The following is an 18,665-nucleotide window of genomic DNA, read 5'->3' on the forward strand; positions in this document are numbered from 1 at the left end:
CTTCAGGTGATCTGCCCACCTTGGCCTCCCAACGTGCTGGGATTGCAGGTATGAGCCACCGCTCATGGCCAGGACTATCTTATATAGATGGTGCAAATAAAGCTTACGTAGTGCTTTAAAAAAAAAAACAAGGAAAAGAAAAAGAAAAAGAAATTCTGACTTATGCCACGTGGATGAACCTTGACATTACGCTCAGCGAAACAAGCCAGTCAAAAAAGGCAAATACTGGCCAGGCATGGTGGCTTGTGCCTGTAATCCCAGCACTTTGGGAGGCCGAGATGGCTAGATCACCTGAGGTCAGGAGTTCAAGACCAGCCTGGCCAACATGGCAAAACCCTATCTCTACTAAAAATACAAAAATTAGCTGGGCGTAGTGGCGGGTGCCTGTAATCTCAGCTACTTGGGAGGCTGAGGCAGGAGAATCGCTGGTGAGGTGGAGGTTACAGTGAGCCAAGATCACGCCATTCCACTCCAGTCTGGGCAACAGAGCGAGACTCTATCTAAAGAAAAAAGGCAAATACTATATGATTCCACTTATATGAAGTACTTAATCAAAATCACACAGACAGAAAGTAGTATGGTGGTTGCTAGAGGATGAAGAGGATGAGGAGAGGGAGGAAGTGGGAGTTATTGTTTATGGGTACAAAGTTTCTGGTTTTTTTGTTTGTTTGTTTTTTTGAGACAGAGTCTCACTCTGTCACCCAGGCTGGAGTGCAGTGGTGCTATCTCGGCTCACCACAACCTCTGCCTCCCAGGTTCAAGCAAGTCTCCTGCCTCAGTCTCCTGAGTAGCTGGGACTACAGGCATGTGCCACCATGCCCGGCTAACTTTCATATTTTTAGTAGAGACAGGATTTCACCATGCTGGATTTGAACTCCTGACCTCATGATCTGCCTGCATCAGCCTCCCAAAATGCTGGTATTATAGGTGTGAGCCACCGCGCCCGGCCAAAGTTTCTGTTTTAAAAGAGGAAAGAGTTATGTTGATGGACAGTGGTGATGGCTGTACAACATAATGAATGTATTTACTATTATTGAAGTGTACTCTTTAACATGGCTGAGTTGGTAGATTTTGCAAGTATTTTGCCAAATAAAAAAAATAGGAAAACAAATTAAATAATCTAAAGGAAGGCAAGAAAGGGCAGTACAGGACCAAAATAACCAAGTAGATTCACTGAAAACAAAGAACATAAAATAATAGTTGAATTAACACAAAGCTGCATAAGCGTGTACTTTATAGGGAACACTGGAGATTATGTGTTAAAAGTCAGTCTAATAACTATTTTAAAAATTATTTTAACATCTGAAAAAAACTGTTTTCCAAAGAGTATGGGCCTATAAAGAGGAGAAATTAGTTCATTCGTGCTTAAAGGCCACAGTGACATGATATTTCGTTCTCCATCAAACAAGTGAGCAAAAAATAAACTCTTAATCATGTGATGAGGGAGTAAGCCATGAAAATAATCGTAAAAGCTATGATGACTCAAGTTTAAACACACACACAGAGGAAAAGACTGTTCTTTTACAGTGAACTTTAAAAGATTCACAATTCCTTCATTCTTCCATTTGCATCTTCATAAAGGATACTGTACTACAGCACATAAGAGTTTTCCATATAGAAAGAAATTTTGTGTGTGGGTGTGGGTGTTGGCTCTCACAGCTGTAAGAATGACTGTAATTTATCTATTTTTCCTAAGCAAAGTCCAAACTTCACTAAATGTAAAACAGATGTCATGGATTTCTTTCATAAAATGTTGGCAGTAACCCATTTCAATTTCAACTAAAGTAGTCAGGAAACAAAAATAACTCCAAATGTCTCCTTCTCAAGTATAAAGCGAACATAAAGATAAATTTAGGATAAAAATTCCAAGATTTTATTCTAACAATAAATTCCTGGGACTATTAAATCTAAAATTAGGTGACCATCAGAAATTAATTCACAAAAATATTAACAGTCATTCTCACATATTACTGGTGGGAATACAAAACAATATGGTTATTCTGGAAAATGGTTTGGCAGTTTATTATAAATTTAAACATACTCTTATATGACTCAGCAATTCCACTTCTGGTTATGTACCCTAGAGTAAAGAAAACTTATATTCACACAAAAACCTCTAGTGAATGTTCACAGCAGCATATACATGTGTGTTTGTGTATGTAATATACATATTTATAGCATATGAATGTTTGTAGCGGCATGAATGCATGTGTGTGTGTATATATATACACATATATAAAGATAATATGCTATATTATACACTATAATATGCTACAGAAATGTATATATAGGCCAGGCATGGTGGCTCACGCCTGTAATCCCAGCACTTTGGGAGACCGAGGTGGGCAGATCACGAGGTCAGGAGATCGAGACAATCCTGGCCAACATGGTGAAACCCCGTCTCTACTAAAAATACAAAAATGAGCTAGGGGTGGTGGTGTATGCCTGTAATCCCAGCTACTTGGGAGGCTGAGGCAGGAGAATCGCTTGAACCAGGGAGTCGGAGGTTGCAGTGAGCTGATATCACACCACAGCACTCCAGCCTGGTGACAGGGCGAGACTCCATCTCAAAAAAAAAAAAAAAATGTATATATAACTATAATATGCTATATTCACCAAAAACTGAAAATAACCCAGATATCCTTCAATGGGTAAATGAATAAACAAACTCTGTTACATCCAACAAGGAAATATGAAAACACAAGAAATAAAAAGCATTAAAAGCAAGATAAAGATCTCCTTAAAAGGGCCCCCTGGCAAACAGTACTTCAACAGAGGAAAGACTCTGCTAAGTTGCAGATAGGCTAATAGAACTTATCCAAACTGAAATACAAAGAAAAAAAGGCATGAGAGAAATAGAGCTCAGCATCCAAATGCTGGGACAATATGTCAAACAGTCTAACTTATGTGTCATTAGAATGACACAGGGCAAAATAAATACTTTAAAAGACATGGTTGATAATTTTCACACAAATATACCCTAAACATAGCACAAACTACAAAAATGCAAAATTAAGAGAAAGATTTAAGGCTGTCCCAAGTACACACACAAGACACACTAATACAGAAAAATGAAGACAACAATCATCGCAGACTTTTTGTCACAACCTATGCAATCCAGATTATGAAAGAGTATGTTTAAATACATATACTTTTTAAAAGCCTATCTACTCAGAATTCTATGGCCAGCAAAAATATCTTTCAAAAAAATGAAGGCAAAATTAAGACCTTTCCAGAGAAACAAAAGCTGATAGATATTACGGCCAACAGACCAGCACAGTAAGAAATGTTAAAGGGTCGGGTGTGGTGGCTCACGCCTGCAATCCCAGCAGTTTGGAAGGCTGAGGTCGGTGGATCACCTGAGGTCAGGAGTTTGAGACCAGCCTGATCAACCTCGTTTCTACTAAAAACACAAAATCAGCTGGGTGTGGTGGTACACACCTGTAGTTCCAGCTACTTGGGAGGGTGAGGCAGGAAATTCACTTGAACCCGGGAGGCAGAGGTTGCAGTGAGCTGAGATTGTGCCATTGCACTCCAGCCTGGGCAAAAAGAGTGAAATTCTGTCTCAAAAAAAAAAAAGTTAAAGGAAGTTCTCAAGGAAGGAGCATAGCAGTTAGAAATCTGAATCAATATAAAGAAATGAAGAATGTTGGAAATGAAAAAATGAAGATAAATATACAAAAATATGTTTTATCAGCCAGGCATGGTAGCTCACACCTGTAATCCTGGCACTTTGGGAGGCCATGGTGGGTGGATCATTTGAGGTCAGGAGGTCAAGACCAGCCTGGTCAACGTGGTGAAACCCTGTCTCTACCAAAAATGCAAAAAAAGAAAAACAAAAAAAAAAGAAAGAAAGAAAGAAAATTAGCTGGGCATGGTGGCTGGATGCCTGTAATCCCAGCTACTCAGGAGGCTGAGGCAGGAGAATTGCTTGAACTTGGGAGGCGGAGGTTGCAGTGAGCCGAGATCATGCCATTCCACTCCAGCCTGGATGACACAGTAAGACTCTATCTCAAAAACACAAAACAAGTTTTGTCTTATTTTTAATTGCTTTAAAAAATAATTGACAGCCTAAGGCAAAAATAGTAACAATGCCCTGAGACATTTGAAACATGTAAAAGTGTATGACAATTGTATGACAATAATAATAGTTGAAGGAAAATAAATGGAAAGTATACTGCTGTTCTTATAGTACATGTGAAATGTTTACTATTTAAAGTGAAGGTAGACTGTGATAAGGGAAGATCAAGGTAGAAGCAAGAGTCAATAAAATTATGACTAAATATTTTTCAAAACCTAAAGATACCAATCCTGTCCAAAAAACTACAGATCTCTAATGAAAAACTAAATTCATAACTAGGCATATAACATTTAAATTGCATAACAGCAGAGATAAAGAAGAAAGAAACCCCAAGAGAAGTAACTTACACAAGGTAATTGAATGTGGACTAAAATCCAGGTCTTCTGACCTATGTTCCGCACCCTTTCTAAAATACCAGTCACTCTCCACAAAATGGGAACCCAGTCTAAAAAACTGACCAAGAAGCTGAGATTAAGTATTTATTAAGTAACGATAATATGCTCATTATTACAGGAAGAGAGATATCTCACTATTCTTCCTTTTGTATTTCCAAATAGCAGATGCTACTTCCAAACCATGGTCTGAACAAAAGGAAATATGTGATCTCTGCCATGATACAACACTTTCTTGGTATTCTCCCTACTTCTCAAATAGTTCCTTTTCTAATTCCTTTGCAGGATCCTTCCCTTCTATTCAGTCAGTATATTTTAGAATTCCTCAAGGCTCAGTTCTAGGGCCTTTTCTAGTTTCACTCTGTATTCCTTCATAAGCAATCTCATTCCTGCTCAAGGCTTTAATTCCTACCCAATAGAAGATAATTCCAGTGTTCTATATCTCCCACCCCCACCTCTTCTGTGCTGCCTCTTTCTCATTTTTATTTCAGTGTTTTCAAAGGCACTCAAGTCCCATATGTCCAAAATAAAGTCATAATTTCACCTGACAATGGTACTCTTCCAACCTTCCCTTAACAGCAGACAGAACCACCATAATCAAAGAGTCATCTCCTGTGAATGACCTCTAATCCCTTTTACTCAAGCAATCCCACGCCCACTGATTTTTACTCCCTAATTATCCCCCAAATCCATCTAGCTAAGTACCATCATTTCAGTCCAAACTACAAACTTCTCTTGCCTGAACTGTTTTAAAAGACTAGTCATTGACTCGTTTGTATCAATGATTGCACCCCTTCATTCCATTTCCCTATAGCATCCAGAATAATTCTTTCTAGGATGCCATACTTTTGCTTTCCTCAGGCCCTGCTCAAAACTTTTCAATAGTTTCACTTGGTCCTGGGGCTGTAATAAAACTCTTTATACCAAATTCCTGGTAGTATGGACCTCACCTAATTTCCTAGCCTCATCTTACACCACTCTCCTAGGTTCTTGCCTCCACCTGCCACTGTGGTCCTGCGTCAATTGCTCACAGATGCCATGCTCCCTGCTGGCACAGTGCCCAGCAAAGTTATGCCCTCTTTGTTAGTTCACACCTACTCATTCTTCGGATGTCAGCTCAAGCTTCAGGAAATGATATCATGTTCTCTCTGCTGGTCAAATTCCTGATAAACACTTTGGGAGGCTAAGGCAGGAGGACTGCTTGAGCGTAGGAGTTTGAGACCAACCTGGGCAACATAGTGAGACTCCATCACTAATTTAAAAACAAAATATAGAAATAATAAAAAACAAAAATTCCTGATATATACTTCAACAGCATTATGTAACTCTCCTCTATAGCATTTAACACAGCCATAATTTTATATTTACTTCTGCCATTATTTGATTAATATCTGACTTCTCCACTAGACTGTCAATCCCATGAGGACTGGGGATTGTATCTTTTTTTTGCTCACATTTTAATACCCAGCAGATAGTGAATGTGCAATAAATATAAACTAAATGAAAGAATGATAGATATAGAGAATATGGTCTTAAATATAAGCCACAATAGTGGAGTTATACTTTCAGAGAAGACTTACTTACTAAGAAAAGGAAAAGGTAAACTTAAAACTGTAAAGTATAAATTTACTTTTTTTCTCTAAATAAGTTTGTTAAATAGCTTACCTAGACACAAATTCACTTAATTCTGAGCATTCTGTGGGCTCCATTATTATGTTGAGGTCAGTAACAGCAGAAGATAATCTTTCCTTATTCTAAAATAAAGATAAAATTTATGTATCAAAGCATGGTAAACTCCAAAAAGACAAAAATACTTTTGAAATATGCAAAATGAAATGCCACCAAATAAAAGGAAAGAGTAATCAAGAAATGAAACCAAAAATATTGGTTATTAAAAGAATGAAGTCAGATCCTTATTCTATAACAAAAACCAAAATGAACTCCAAATGAATTACTTATGTAAATTAAACACTGAAACAATAAAATGTGAGGAGAAAATACAAACTTTTAATTTATTAAGTGAAGAAAGACTTTCTAAGCAAAATTAGAAAAAAATAGCAAATATGATTAAATAAAAACACAAAATAGCAAAGTAAAAAAATGACTTTATAATAAAAGAGAAGCAATAAACTGAGCTAAATATTTACCATAAACGTGACAAAGGGATATGGAAAAGGAAAAGGATATGAACTAAAAATTCAGAAGTGAAAAACAATTTACATGTATGAAAATGTTCGATCTCAAGCAGGCACGGTCGCTCATGCCTATTGGCACTTTGGGAGGCCGAGGTGGGCGAATCACCTGAGGTCAGGCATTTGAGATCAGTCTGGCCAAAATGATGAAACCCCGTCTACTAAAAACACAAAAAATTAGTTGGGCGTGATGGCAGGCGCCTGTAATCCCAGCTACTTGGGAGGCTGAGACAGAAAAATCGCTTGAATCCAGGAGGCAGAGGTTGCAGTGAGCCGAGATCGCGCCACTGCGCTCCAGCCTGGTGACAGAGCAAGACTCCGTCTCCACAAAAAAAAAAAAAGAAAGAAAGTTCAATCTCGCCAGTAATAACTGTAAATTAAAACAATAAGATAAGATGCCCTTTTTTTTTTGGAGACGGAGTCTCGCTCTGTTGCCAGGCTGGAGCGCAGTGGTGCGATCTCGGCTCACTGCAACCTCTGCCTCCCGGATTCAAGCGATTCTTCTGCCTCAGCCTCCCCAGTAGCTGGGACTACAGGTGCCTGCCACCACGCCCAGCTAATTTTTGTATTTTCAGTAGAGACGGGGTTTCACCACGTCGGCCAGGATGGTCTCAATCTCTTGACTTCGTGATCCCCCCATCTCTGCCTCCCAAAGTGCTGGGATTACAGGCGTGAGCCACTGCACCCGGCCGACAAGATGCCATTTCTACCTATAAAATGAGCAAAGACTAAAAATGTTAATCCTAGTAAATATACTGAAACCTAGCATAACCCTTTTAGAAATCACTGTGACAATGCATATCTTAAAGATATTCCTAATCTCTGTCCCAGTAATTTAACTTCTGAGAATCTATCCGTAAACACTGTAATGAGAAATGAAGACAAAGATCTATGAATAAATATATTCATAACAGTACTACTTATCACAGAAAAAAAAAACAACTGTATACTCAATGATGGGGATTGTTAAACTATTTTGATCTGCAGATTCAGGTTTTCCCTTTTACTTTAGTAACATTTCTTCTATTATGTATTTGCCCATAATTTCTCTTTACTTTTTTTGCTATTCTTGTTTTTGGAAAAATCATATATTGGCTCTCCATTGTCTGTCTTCTAGATTTATTATCTTCCTTTCAATTGCTTTCACAGATGAGTTTTCTCAAGCATATCCTCCATATTCAATTCCCTTATACTGATAATGTAGCTTTCAGTACTATAATCATTTTATTCTTTTCTTTTTCTCTCAGCTTTTTCTCTTACTCAATTTTCTTTATACTTTGAGAGTCAGAACAGCTTTTATATAGCATGCTGTTTTATTTCCTGGATTAATTATTCTTAATTGAATTTGTCTGCATTTCCTTAACTTCCTTTCTTTTTATGTTAGCATTTTTGCTGTGATTTTAAATCACATTGCCCGATATGATGATGAAAGAACTCCATTCCATCTTTTTTTTTCTTTGAGATGGAGTCTCGCTCTGTCGCCCAGGCTGGAGTGCGGTGGCTCAGTCTCGGCTCACTGCAAGCTCTGCCTCCCGTGTTCACGCCATTCTCCTGCCTCAGCCTCCCGAGTAGCTGGGAATATGGGCACCCGCCACCACGCCTGGCTAATTTTTTGTATTTTTAGTAGAGACGGGGTTTCACCGTGTGAGCCAGGATGGTCTCGATCTCCTGACCTCATGATCCACCCGCCTTGGCCTCCCAAAGTGCCAGGATTACAGGCATGAGCCACCACACCCGGCCCCGTTCCATCTTTGTGCTCTGAACTCTGTGGCTCCTATTAGTTACGAACAGCAGTAAATCCAGCAATTTTTGCTATTTCCTAAGACTACAGTGAGTGGAAACTCCTTGACTCTCTTTCCTACATCTCTAGGTACTAGCTGACTGCCCCGTAATATGCTGAGCTGTTGGAGAAAGAGATACTGATGGCTTATAGTCATTGCTTAGTTTTTCATCTGCTTGAGGGAAGGGTAGAAATTACCAGGAGAAGGTGCAGTTGAAGTAAGCTCTCTGTGGGCATCCTACCACCATTTCTAATCAACACACAAATTCCAGAAGCACTCTTACAGCTCAATTTTAAAAAAGATAACCCAATTTAAAACTGGGCCAAAGATCTGAATAGACATGTCTCCAAAGATGATACATGAATGGCCAATAAGCACATGAAAAGATGCTCAACATCATTTGTCACCATTAGTAGTTCCATTTGACCTGGCAATTCCACTCCTGGTTATACATCCCCACAAAACGGAAACTTAAGTCCACTTAAAAACTTGTACATAGGGCTGAACATAGTGGCTCATGTCTCTAATCCCAACACTTTGGGAGGCTGAGGCAGGATTACCTAAGCCCAGAAGTTCAAGACCAGCCTGGGTAACACAGTGAGACCCCATCTCCACAATGATAAATGCCAAAGCGTGGATGGGCCTTGAAAACATTATGCTAAGTAAAAGAAGCCAGACAACATAGACCACATATTATATAACTCTATTTCTATGAAATGTCCAAAATAAGCAAATCCAGAGAGAGAAAACTGGTTCTTTGTGGTTGGGTGAAAGAAGGGGGAATTGAAGGGTGACAGGTAAAGAATATAGGGTTTCTTGGCCGGGAGCAGTGACTCACACCTATAATACCAGCACTTTGGGAGGCCGAGGCGGTCAGGAGTTCGAGACCATCCTGGCCAACATGGGGAAACCCCATCTCTACTAAAAATACAAAAAATTAGCTGGGCGTGGTGGTGGGCGTCTATAATCCCAGCTACTCCGGAGGCTGAGGCAGGAGAATCGCTTGAACCTGGGAGGCGGAGGTTGCAGCGAGCCTGCGCAACAGAGCAAGACTCAGTCTCGAAAAGAGTAACAATAATAATAATAAATAATAAACTTGTGAAACAAAGCTTGTATTCCAAATAAATTATATCTTAAAAAAAATACTGAACTATACACTTTAAACTGGTAAGTTATATGGTATGTGAATTATATCTCAATAAAACTGTTACCAGAAAAAAAAAAAAGAGAGGAAAGAAAGGAAAAGGAAAGAAAAAGTCTCAGGGGCACATCTGGTCTCTTGGTCAGGTATGTGTAGATACATGTTAGATTTCAGCTTTTCACCCATTAGGATAGGCAAAAAAAATTTTTTTGTTTGGGTTATAGAATCCTGTTCAACAACTCAAAAGCTGACTTCAAAATATTGTTTTTCCATCTCTCCCCTGCTTGTGGTACTGCTAACTAGGTCAATTCTCCCCAGTTGGTAAATAAGGGAAGAGACCTTATAAACAATTTGACCTCAAAGCCCCTACATGAGTCTCAGCAGCACATTCCTTTCTACTATGGTCCATTTAAGCCCACAGTTCTCATTCTCCTCTACAACTGAAGGATCATGGGTAGAGATCTTTAGGAAAAGGGTGCCATTAAGTTGGTCCTTTTTTTTTTAAGACAGAGTTTTGGTCTATTGCCCAGGCCGGAATGCAGTGGTTCAATCACAGCTCATTGTAACCTTGAATTAGTGGACTCAAGCAATCCTCCTGTCTCAGCCTCCCAAGTGGCTAGGACTATATATGTGAGCCACCAAGCCTGGCTAATTTTTTTTTAATTAAAAATTTTTTTTTTTTTTTTTTTTTTTTAGAGCAAGGTCTCGCTATGTTGCCCAGGCTGGCTTCTAATTCCTGGGCTCAAGCTATCCTCCTGCCTTGGCTTCCCTCAGCGCTGGGATTATAGGCGTGAGCCACTGTGGCCAGCCTAACTTTGTAAAACTTATAAACCCCTGATGAAGCACCCTGTATCGGATTTCAGTGTCTAGAATCAAATGTCATTAATATCAAACAGATTTCCTTTGGAGCCTGTGATAATGGAATTGTATTCTCTTCCATTTAAAAAAATTGCTTATTTTTTGAATAATTTTGTTCATTTCATTGGGACAGAAGTTATGGAAACATACTTAACCTGCCACTTTCCCCACAAACTCCTACCCATCTAATTGACTATATTGCTTGGACTATGAAAGGCTGATAAATGTTAATTCTGATGGCCTTACAACTCTTCACAAATGTAGTACTAAGAACACCAGAAAGTAAATCTGGCCAACAGAGCTCTATGTCCCAACCACCTTGGACAATAGCTGCACCAACATGAGTAATCATTCAAACTCTCTGGATCCATTTACTTATAAAATAATAGGGTTGACCCAGACAAACTATAAGTCATCGTTGTGTTCTAACATTCTATTAACATGATTTGAGGTCATGTTTAGTTCAAATATTATATTAATATAACTTTATTACAACAATATTCTGTAAATTGAGGGTTTTACTATTTAGATTACTTTTTAATTTTCAGATAGCTAAACCTCTCCCTCTAGTGGAAATTTTATTTTTAAAAAATGTTTTAGAACACACAAGGTTGCTCTGTCATTTTTTTTTTATCAGTCTTCACAGCAAAAATGTAGAACTGTGCTCAGTATGTAAAATGGTAAAACTATTTTAGAAGGGAATTTGCCACTATCAATCAGAATTTATAAGTTTCCTTTGACTCAGCAATTCTACTAGATATGTTCCTAAAGGCATACATACACAAGTTGGTATAGAATATGCTAGAATTTACCATTAAATAATAAAAATTTCAGAAACTTTTCATCAGGTTATTATATCAGAATTGTAAGCAATTGTTTTTCCCTCCCCAAGTAAGAACTCTTGGTGCCTCTCACACAACTGACTCCAAAAACCCTGTTGATTCCAGAGCTGTCTGTAATTTCTTCCAACACCTTGTTTACCAGTCTGGTCTTCAAGAAGAATCACAAAATCTAAAAGGCTCAGAGAGAAAGTGAGAGTTCTTAACCCAGCCAGGGAGAACAAACTCTTTCTGTAGCACTTTGTTAGTAAAACCAGTCAGTCTCAAAACACCTACACACTTTTAAACGTGAACAATGACAACTCATCTCTCTTTAGAGACTCAGCAATTACTAGGTTCTACGTCTTTCAAAGAATATATCAACAGTCCCTCTCCTTAGATTTTTTTTCCCCCTGCATCCCCTAAAGCATATAGGACAGAAACTGCTAGTGGTCCCCTCTATTTATACTTTTTTCTTGTCCCAGTTTTTCATTGGCCATATGGCCAAGCATAATGAAGATTAAATTTCCAGCATCCTTTATATGAATTTGTTGGCCAATAGAACATAAGTGAAAATGATGAGTGTACACTTTCCAGAAAGTGTCCTTTAAAAGAACAGGTGAGCCTTTCTTTGCCCATCCTCTTCCTGATACCCGAAATGCTAATATGATCATTGCACCATGACTTGAAGCCATGTGTGGCTGATGGTAGAACCTGATTATCATAAAACCACCCTATTAGCCCTTGAAAACATACAAGTTTACTTAAGTAATAGAGAAATACACTTCTAGTACCTTTATTTTTAAGTTTTCTGTGAGGCACAGCTCAACTGATTCTAATTCATTCAGATGTGAGCTAACAGTATAAGCTTAGGCCATTACCAAACGGTCACAAAATTTTCAATCATGCTTTCGTGGCACGAGGACGAGAATATTAGCGTAAAATACTGTTGAGGTCTGGGTCAGTGCCAACACTGTCTGGTAGGAGGCAGAGTGTGGCCACAGCAGCAGGGGTTGCAGGACCTAAGTGGCAGGACATCCACTGCCTGGCTTCTGCCCTGTCTGTGCTGTCCTGGGGTGGTTACCCAGGCCCAGCAGGGCCAAACCACGCGGTAGTTCATGCCGGGAATGACTCTGGTCAGGCAGCAGTCATTCTTCAGGAGCATATCACATTATCAAAATGTCTTCTACACCGTGACCTCATCCTTATCTGACTCAGGAGGGCATCAAATTACTATCTGATACTTTCCATCAGAGGTTTAAGGTGACTGAAGTATGCAACTTAAATAAAGTGAAGATATTGCAGTCTATGTTGGCTACTATAGTCTACGTTATGTCTCAGGCCATAGCCCCACTAAGAAGCATACCAATCAATCTTAGGGTACAACCCATCCTGGAAGGTACAACTCCACTAAGAAGCTCATCCACCTCAATGTCAGAGGATAATCTTTCCCTTCTCACTTGGATTTGTGGACAAGCCTCTCAAGGACAAGACTAATTCTGCCCACAACGGAGCTTCTCTCCACATAACCTATGAGGCAACTGTGAAAAAGATGAACTCTTACAGTAACAAAAGCCTGCAAGACCCCAAGGCTGCTAGGATTCCCCTGAGCAGTTTCCTGGACATATATACTAGAGTGCAGACGTTTTTGGAGATGGAAGTGGACCACGGGATTATGATTCCACCAACCTGCCATGGGTTGCAGGCTTGGCCCATTAATGGATGCCAGCATACAGAAGAGCATTCAGTAGATTACCACTCTCAGGTCAAGTTCACATCAGCCACAAAGAAAGAAAATATAGTCAGTCAGACTATGAAACCTTTTACAAAGGGACAACATCCAGGAGTCCAGCAGCCGCCTAAAGGAAAAGCCTGGGGTGGTGGCACAGGTTGTCCAGCCTAAATGATACCAATCCATTTGGGTCCATTCTCTGCTTTAGTCTTCAGCAAATGATCTTTGTGGTCATGTGATATCTCCTTGGTGACCTTGTACATCCCCAAGGCCTAGGGCACATCTGGGAACAATGTCAGTCCCCTAGAGCCATTTACCACCCATGCCCTTGACACACTGAACATGCTGAAATGTGTTTTGTATCCCGCTCAACTGGCCTTGGCAATGCTACACGGCACCTTTTCTTGGTCACTTTGGCAGTGTAAGAGTGATACTCTAAGACGAGTACAAGCTAGGAGCTTTGCCATCATATGAGGGGGTCTAGACAACCCTTAGCCCATCCTCAGCCTGCCAGAGCCAGTAATAGCAAATGGAGACTTGGATTGCAAAGAGAAGCAAAACTTCCAAACCCAGGTAACTGTACCAAATCCTTGGGACTAGTTAGGGAGTGGCTATCTGACACAGAAGGAGGAAAGGTCCTGACTCCATAACCAACTCCTGTCTCATACTAAATGGGAAACTTGGGACAATTTTTGTGGCTAAGGACACTGATGAAAAGGATAAGGAATACTGGCACATGACCCTGAATATAAGCATGCAGCTTGTCCGCAGGACTCAGTTACAATAAATACTCTACACCACTTTAGTTATCTGATGAGCTGAGGTCAACGCAGCCTCACTGCCCTTCCCTGTTCTGTTCCTCCTCTTTGCACACATTCCGTTGGCCCAACTGGCAAAACCAACTGGTTGAAACTGCTTTCTCCTCTTTCAACTGCTTTCTCCAGCTTTCAACTTTTCTTGGAGTCAGCCTTTGAAGGTGGTTGAGCCGTGTTCTGCTGCACCCTGGCCAGTGGGGTTACTTATTATCATTCTGTCTGCTTTTGCTTTCCTGCTTCCTGATATTATGTGAAGGTCTTAGCCAAATGAATCTTCCTCCCTCTGTTGTGTCTCAGCAGTTCAGTACAATGTGCAAGATCATCCAGCCCCAAGGAGCATTCAGATGGCTGTGGTCCCAGATGACCACAACCTCATGAGAGGCCCTGAGCAAAGACACCCAACTGAGTGGCTCCAAAATTCCTGACCCACAGAAAATAGGTGAGATAATTAATACACATAGTCAGCCCTCCCTATCTATGGTTCTACATTCATAGACTGACCAACTGCAGACCAAAAATATTTGAAAAAAAAATCTACAGATGCAGATGGTTGCATCTGTACTGAACACGTGCAAGTTGTTTTTCTCATAATTATTCCCTAAACAATATACTATAGTAACCATTTCACAGCATTTACATTGTATTGGGTATTAGAAGTAATCTAGAGATGATTTAAAGTATAAAGGAGGATGTGTGTACATTATAGACAAATACTACACCATCTTATATAAGGGACTTGAGCATCCATGGATTTTGGTACTACAGGGAGTCCTGGAACCAATCCCTCACAGATACTGAGGGATGATTGTATTTTTGGTTGTTTTTTTGTATGTGTGACAAAGTCTCACTCTGTTACCCAGGCTCGAGTACAGTGGCACAATCACAGCTCACTGTAGCCTCGATCTCTTAGGCTCAAGCAATCCTTCCACCTCAGCCTCTGGAGTAGCTGGGAGCTCAGGTGCACACCACCACGCCTGGCTAATTTTTAATTTTTTTGTAGGGGCAGGGTCTCACTACATTGCCCACGCTGGTCTCAAACTCCTGGGCTCAAGCAATCCTCCTGCCTTGGCCTCCCAAAATGCTGAGACTACAGGTGTGAGCCACCATGTTTGGCCTATTTTGGGTTGTTTTAAAATGCTAAATATTATGGAGATTGATGAAGCAGCAACAGGTAACTAATAGATATTAGATGGCTGGCATATCACCTAACTACTGATGACACCCAGGACTATTCCCACAATCTCATGGAATTGCACTGGGAGCCCAGGAGCATCTTGCCACCTATCCTTCAATAAATCACCTATGGCTTTCACAGTAACACTACCATATGCAGTTGCTGGGCTATTAACACCTGAAATTTTGAAAATGTACCACTTTGCACAAATGTGCTATGAATGGGGGCCCTGGCTCATGAACTCCTCTTCAGATCCACCACTGTTGAAGGCTGGGGTGTGGGAATTGTTTATCATAGCAGAAGTACCTCTGTTATCACAACATGCTTCTTAATTTACCTGAATTTCCAGAATCTGAAATTCAAGTTGAAATGTAACCATGTGGCAATTTCCTGATAATCTGTGTCTCTGTAGAACTTTTCGTATACCTGTAAACCAGAAAAACAAATATTTTGTTTGCAAATAACCATTTTCTTCAAATGCCTATTATTCAATTTTGTGTGACTATCTACAATACATGTAGGTATATGTGTGAAAGTCTGCATTAGCAATTACATTGAAAAACTCTGGAAGAATGTAAACCAAATTGATTATCTTTGCAAAATAAAATTAATGATAACTTGTGTTTCTAGTTTTTTTTTTTTTTTTCCAGACTGAGTTTCGCTCTTGTTGCCTGGGCTGGAGTGCAATGGCGCGATCTTGGCTCGCTGCAACCTCCACCTCCCAGGTTCAAGCAATTCTCCTGCCTCAGCCTCCTGAGTAGCTGGGATGACAGGTGTGTGCCACCACATCCAGTTAATTTTTTGTATTTTTAGTAGAGACAGGGTTTCACCATACTGGTCAGGCTGGTCTCAAACTTCTGACCTCAGGTAATCCACCCACCTCGGCCTCCGAAAGTGCTGGGATTATAGGCATGAGTCACCGCACCTGGCCAAGTTTTCAACTATACCAAAAGTTATGGTAAGAAGTAGAAATGTACTAGTATAACCCTAGACAAATTTGAATCATGTTAACTGTTCAATGGTTTTTATTTTTCCAACACTACCTAGTTTTTAAAGGCAGTAAATTGAATCCATGCGTTTACCTCTGCTATTTCTCAAAACTGCACTAAAATGACAGTGATAAACGACATTTTTGAGATATAACATGCATACATTTGAATGCATAAAATGCCCTACCCTTTTTTTTTTTTTTTTTTTTGAGACGGAGTCTCACTCTGTCACCCAGGCTGGAGTGCAGTGGCCAGATATCAGCTCACTGCAAGCTCCGCCTCCCGGGTTTATGCCATTCTCCTGCCTCAGCCTCCCGAGTAGCTGGGACTACAGGCACCCGCCACCTCACCCGGCTAGTTTTTTGTATTTTTTAGTAGAGACAGGGTTTCACCGTGTTAGCCAGGATGGTCTCAATCTCCTGACCTCGTGATCCGCCCGTCTCAGCCTCCCAAAGTGCTGGGTTTACAGGCTTGAGCCACTGCGCCCGGCCTCCATAAAATGTCCTATTTTTAAGTATACAGCTCAATATTTCTTTTTACACATGTGGTTGTCCAGGTAACTACCACTCAGATCATGCCACAAGAATTTTATAGAACCTGTAAGGTTCCTTAATGTCCTTTCCCAGGCTATACCCTACCCCCAAGAGGTAAGTAAGCATGATCCTGACTTCATGTAGTCATCTAGTTTTGCTAATAACGTTACTTTTAGAAGGGCATGATTCTACAAGGATAAAGGGAACAGGGAAAATAAGAACAACTGGATTTGAGAAGCTGGAAATCAGACGGACGAACTAGATAGCACATGGACAAGTGAAAGTGACCTGGTAGAGCCAGGAAAACTGAAACCTAAGCCAGCAAATGAGGAAAACCCAGAAGCAAGTCCATTTACACAGCAGAATACCAGATGGGTTACTATGAATCAGCAGCACCAAGTACCTTTATAGGAGGTGAACCTGGGGCTCAAAATAGGAAGACTGGTTAAAGGTTTGTTCAATAAGCAGTTAGGAAAAAAAGACAGAATGGTACAAACGGACATAATTTGCCTCCTAATTAGATGTACTGGTAAGAACAAAACATCACTTTCATAGTTTTCCTGCCAAAATTGCACAGGAATGTCATTAAGAGGAAACTATCAGGAAAAAAAGAGATTGAAGAACAATCTATAATACAAGTGGTCTTCAAATATGTCAATGTCGTAAGAGACAGAGAAGATTGACCAGATTAAGACTAAAGAGACATAACAGCTAGATGCAATGCTTAATCATGGATTAGATGTGGAATTGTTTAAATAAATGGCTATGGAAGACTCACTACGGTTAAGATGTCAGTTCTTCCCAACTTTGATCTGTACATTCAATACAATCCAATCAAAATTCCAGCAAGTTACTTTCTGGATATCAACAAAATGATTATCAAGTTTACATGGAATGGCAAAAACTCAGAAGAGCCAGAATAATTTTCAAGAAAAAGAGTTTTTGTTTTTGTTTTTTTGTTTTTTTTTTTTTGAGATGGATCTTGCTCTGTCGCCCAGGCTGGAGTGCAGTGCAGTGGTGCAATCTCGGCTCACTGAAAGCTCCGCCTCCCGGGTTCACGCCATTCTTCTGCCTCACCTCCCGAGTAGCTGGGACTACAGGTGCCCCCCACCTCGCTCGGCTAATTTTTTTGTATTTTTAGTAGAGATGGAGTTTCACCATGTTAGCCAGGATGGTCTCGATCTCCTGACCTCGTGATCTGCCCGTCTCGGCCTCCCAAAGTGCTGGGATTACAGGTGTGAGCCACCGCGCCCAGTCAAAAGAAAGTTTAAGAACTTAAACGACCTGATTTAGAGACTTACTATAAAGCTACAGTAATCAAGAAAGTATGATATTAGTGAAAGAGGAGACAAATAGGTCAACAGAACAGAAGAGAAAGTCTAGAAATAGACTCACACAGATATAGTCAACTGATCTTTGACAAAGGAGCAAAGGCAGTTCAATGGAGAAAGGATAGTCTTTTCAATAAAAGGTGCTGGAACAACTGAACATCCACATGCGAAAAAAAAAAAATCTAGACACTGACTTTATACCTTTCACAAAAATTAACTCAAAATTTATTACAGTTCTAAATATAAAATACAAAACTAAAACTCCTAGAAGATAATATAGGAGAAAATCTAGATGACCTTGGGCTTTGTCCATAAAAATAAATATGGCAAAAATGTGGTAAAGAAAAGATGCAGATGGAATCCTGGAAGTAATCTACGGCAACCACTTTATTTTGCACATAAGAAATCAGACCCAGAGAGACTTACTAATCTCTCCAGTCTCCAGGCTTTTTTTTTTATGTACAGGTTTTATTTTTTCTTTATGGAACACTATGCATACATAAATTGCATATAAATATATGTAGTATGATAAATTTTCAGTTTGATGCTTTTTTACTTGAACACACTGATTTTTATTTTATTTTTTACTTTTGAGATGGAGTCTCGTTCTGTCGCCCAAGCTGGAGTGTGGTGGCAGCATCTCCGATCACTGCAACCTCTGCCTCCCGAGCAGCTTGGAATACAGACATGCCCCACCATGGCCCGCTAATTTTTGTGTTTTTAGTAGAGACAGACTTCACCATGTTGGCGAGGCTGGTCTCGAACTCCTGACCTCAAGTGATTCACCCGTTTTGGCTTCCCAAAGTGCTGGGACTACAGGTGTGAGCC

At 40.0% G+C, this 18,665-nt stretch overlaps 1 protein-coding gene across 1 annotated transcript in view; it reads right to left on the minus strand.

Moving 5' to 3' along the window:
* The window catches only part of CENPP (centromere protein P), a 270,783-nt gene that overhangs the window by 241,406 nt on the left and 10,712 nt on the right, over window positions 1–18,665 (minus strand). The window contains exons 3-4 of the mRNA XM_017949286.3: window positions 15,322–15,410; window positions 6,139–6,227 (exon numbers count right to left, since the gene is read on the minus strand). Coding sequence (XP_017804775.2) covers window positions 6,139–6,227; window positions 15,322–15,410 — 178 coding nt within the window. The remainder of the gene's footprint in view (window positions 1–6,138; window positions 6,228–15,321; window positions 15,411–18,665) is intronic.

Source organism: Papio anubis, chromosome 13, assembly GCF_008728515.1.
Source record: "Papio anubis isolate 15944 chromosome 13, Panubis1.0, whole genome shotgun sequence".
NCBI classification, from domain to species: domain Eukaryota; kingdom Metazoa; phylum Chordata; class Mammalia; order Primates; family Cercopithecidae; genus Papio; species Papio anubis.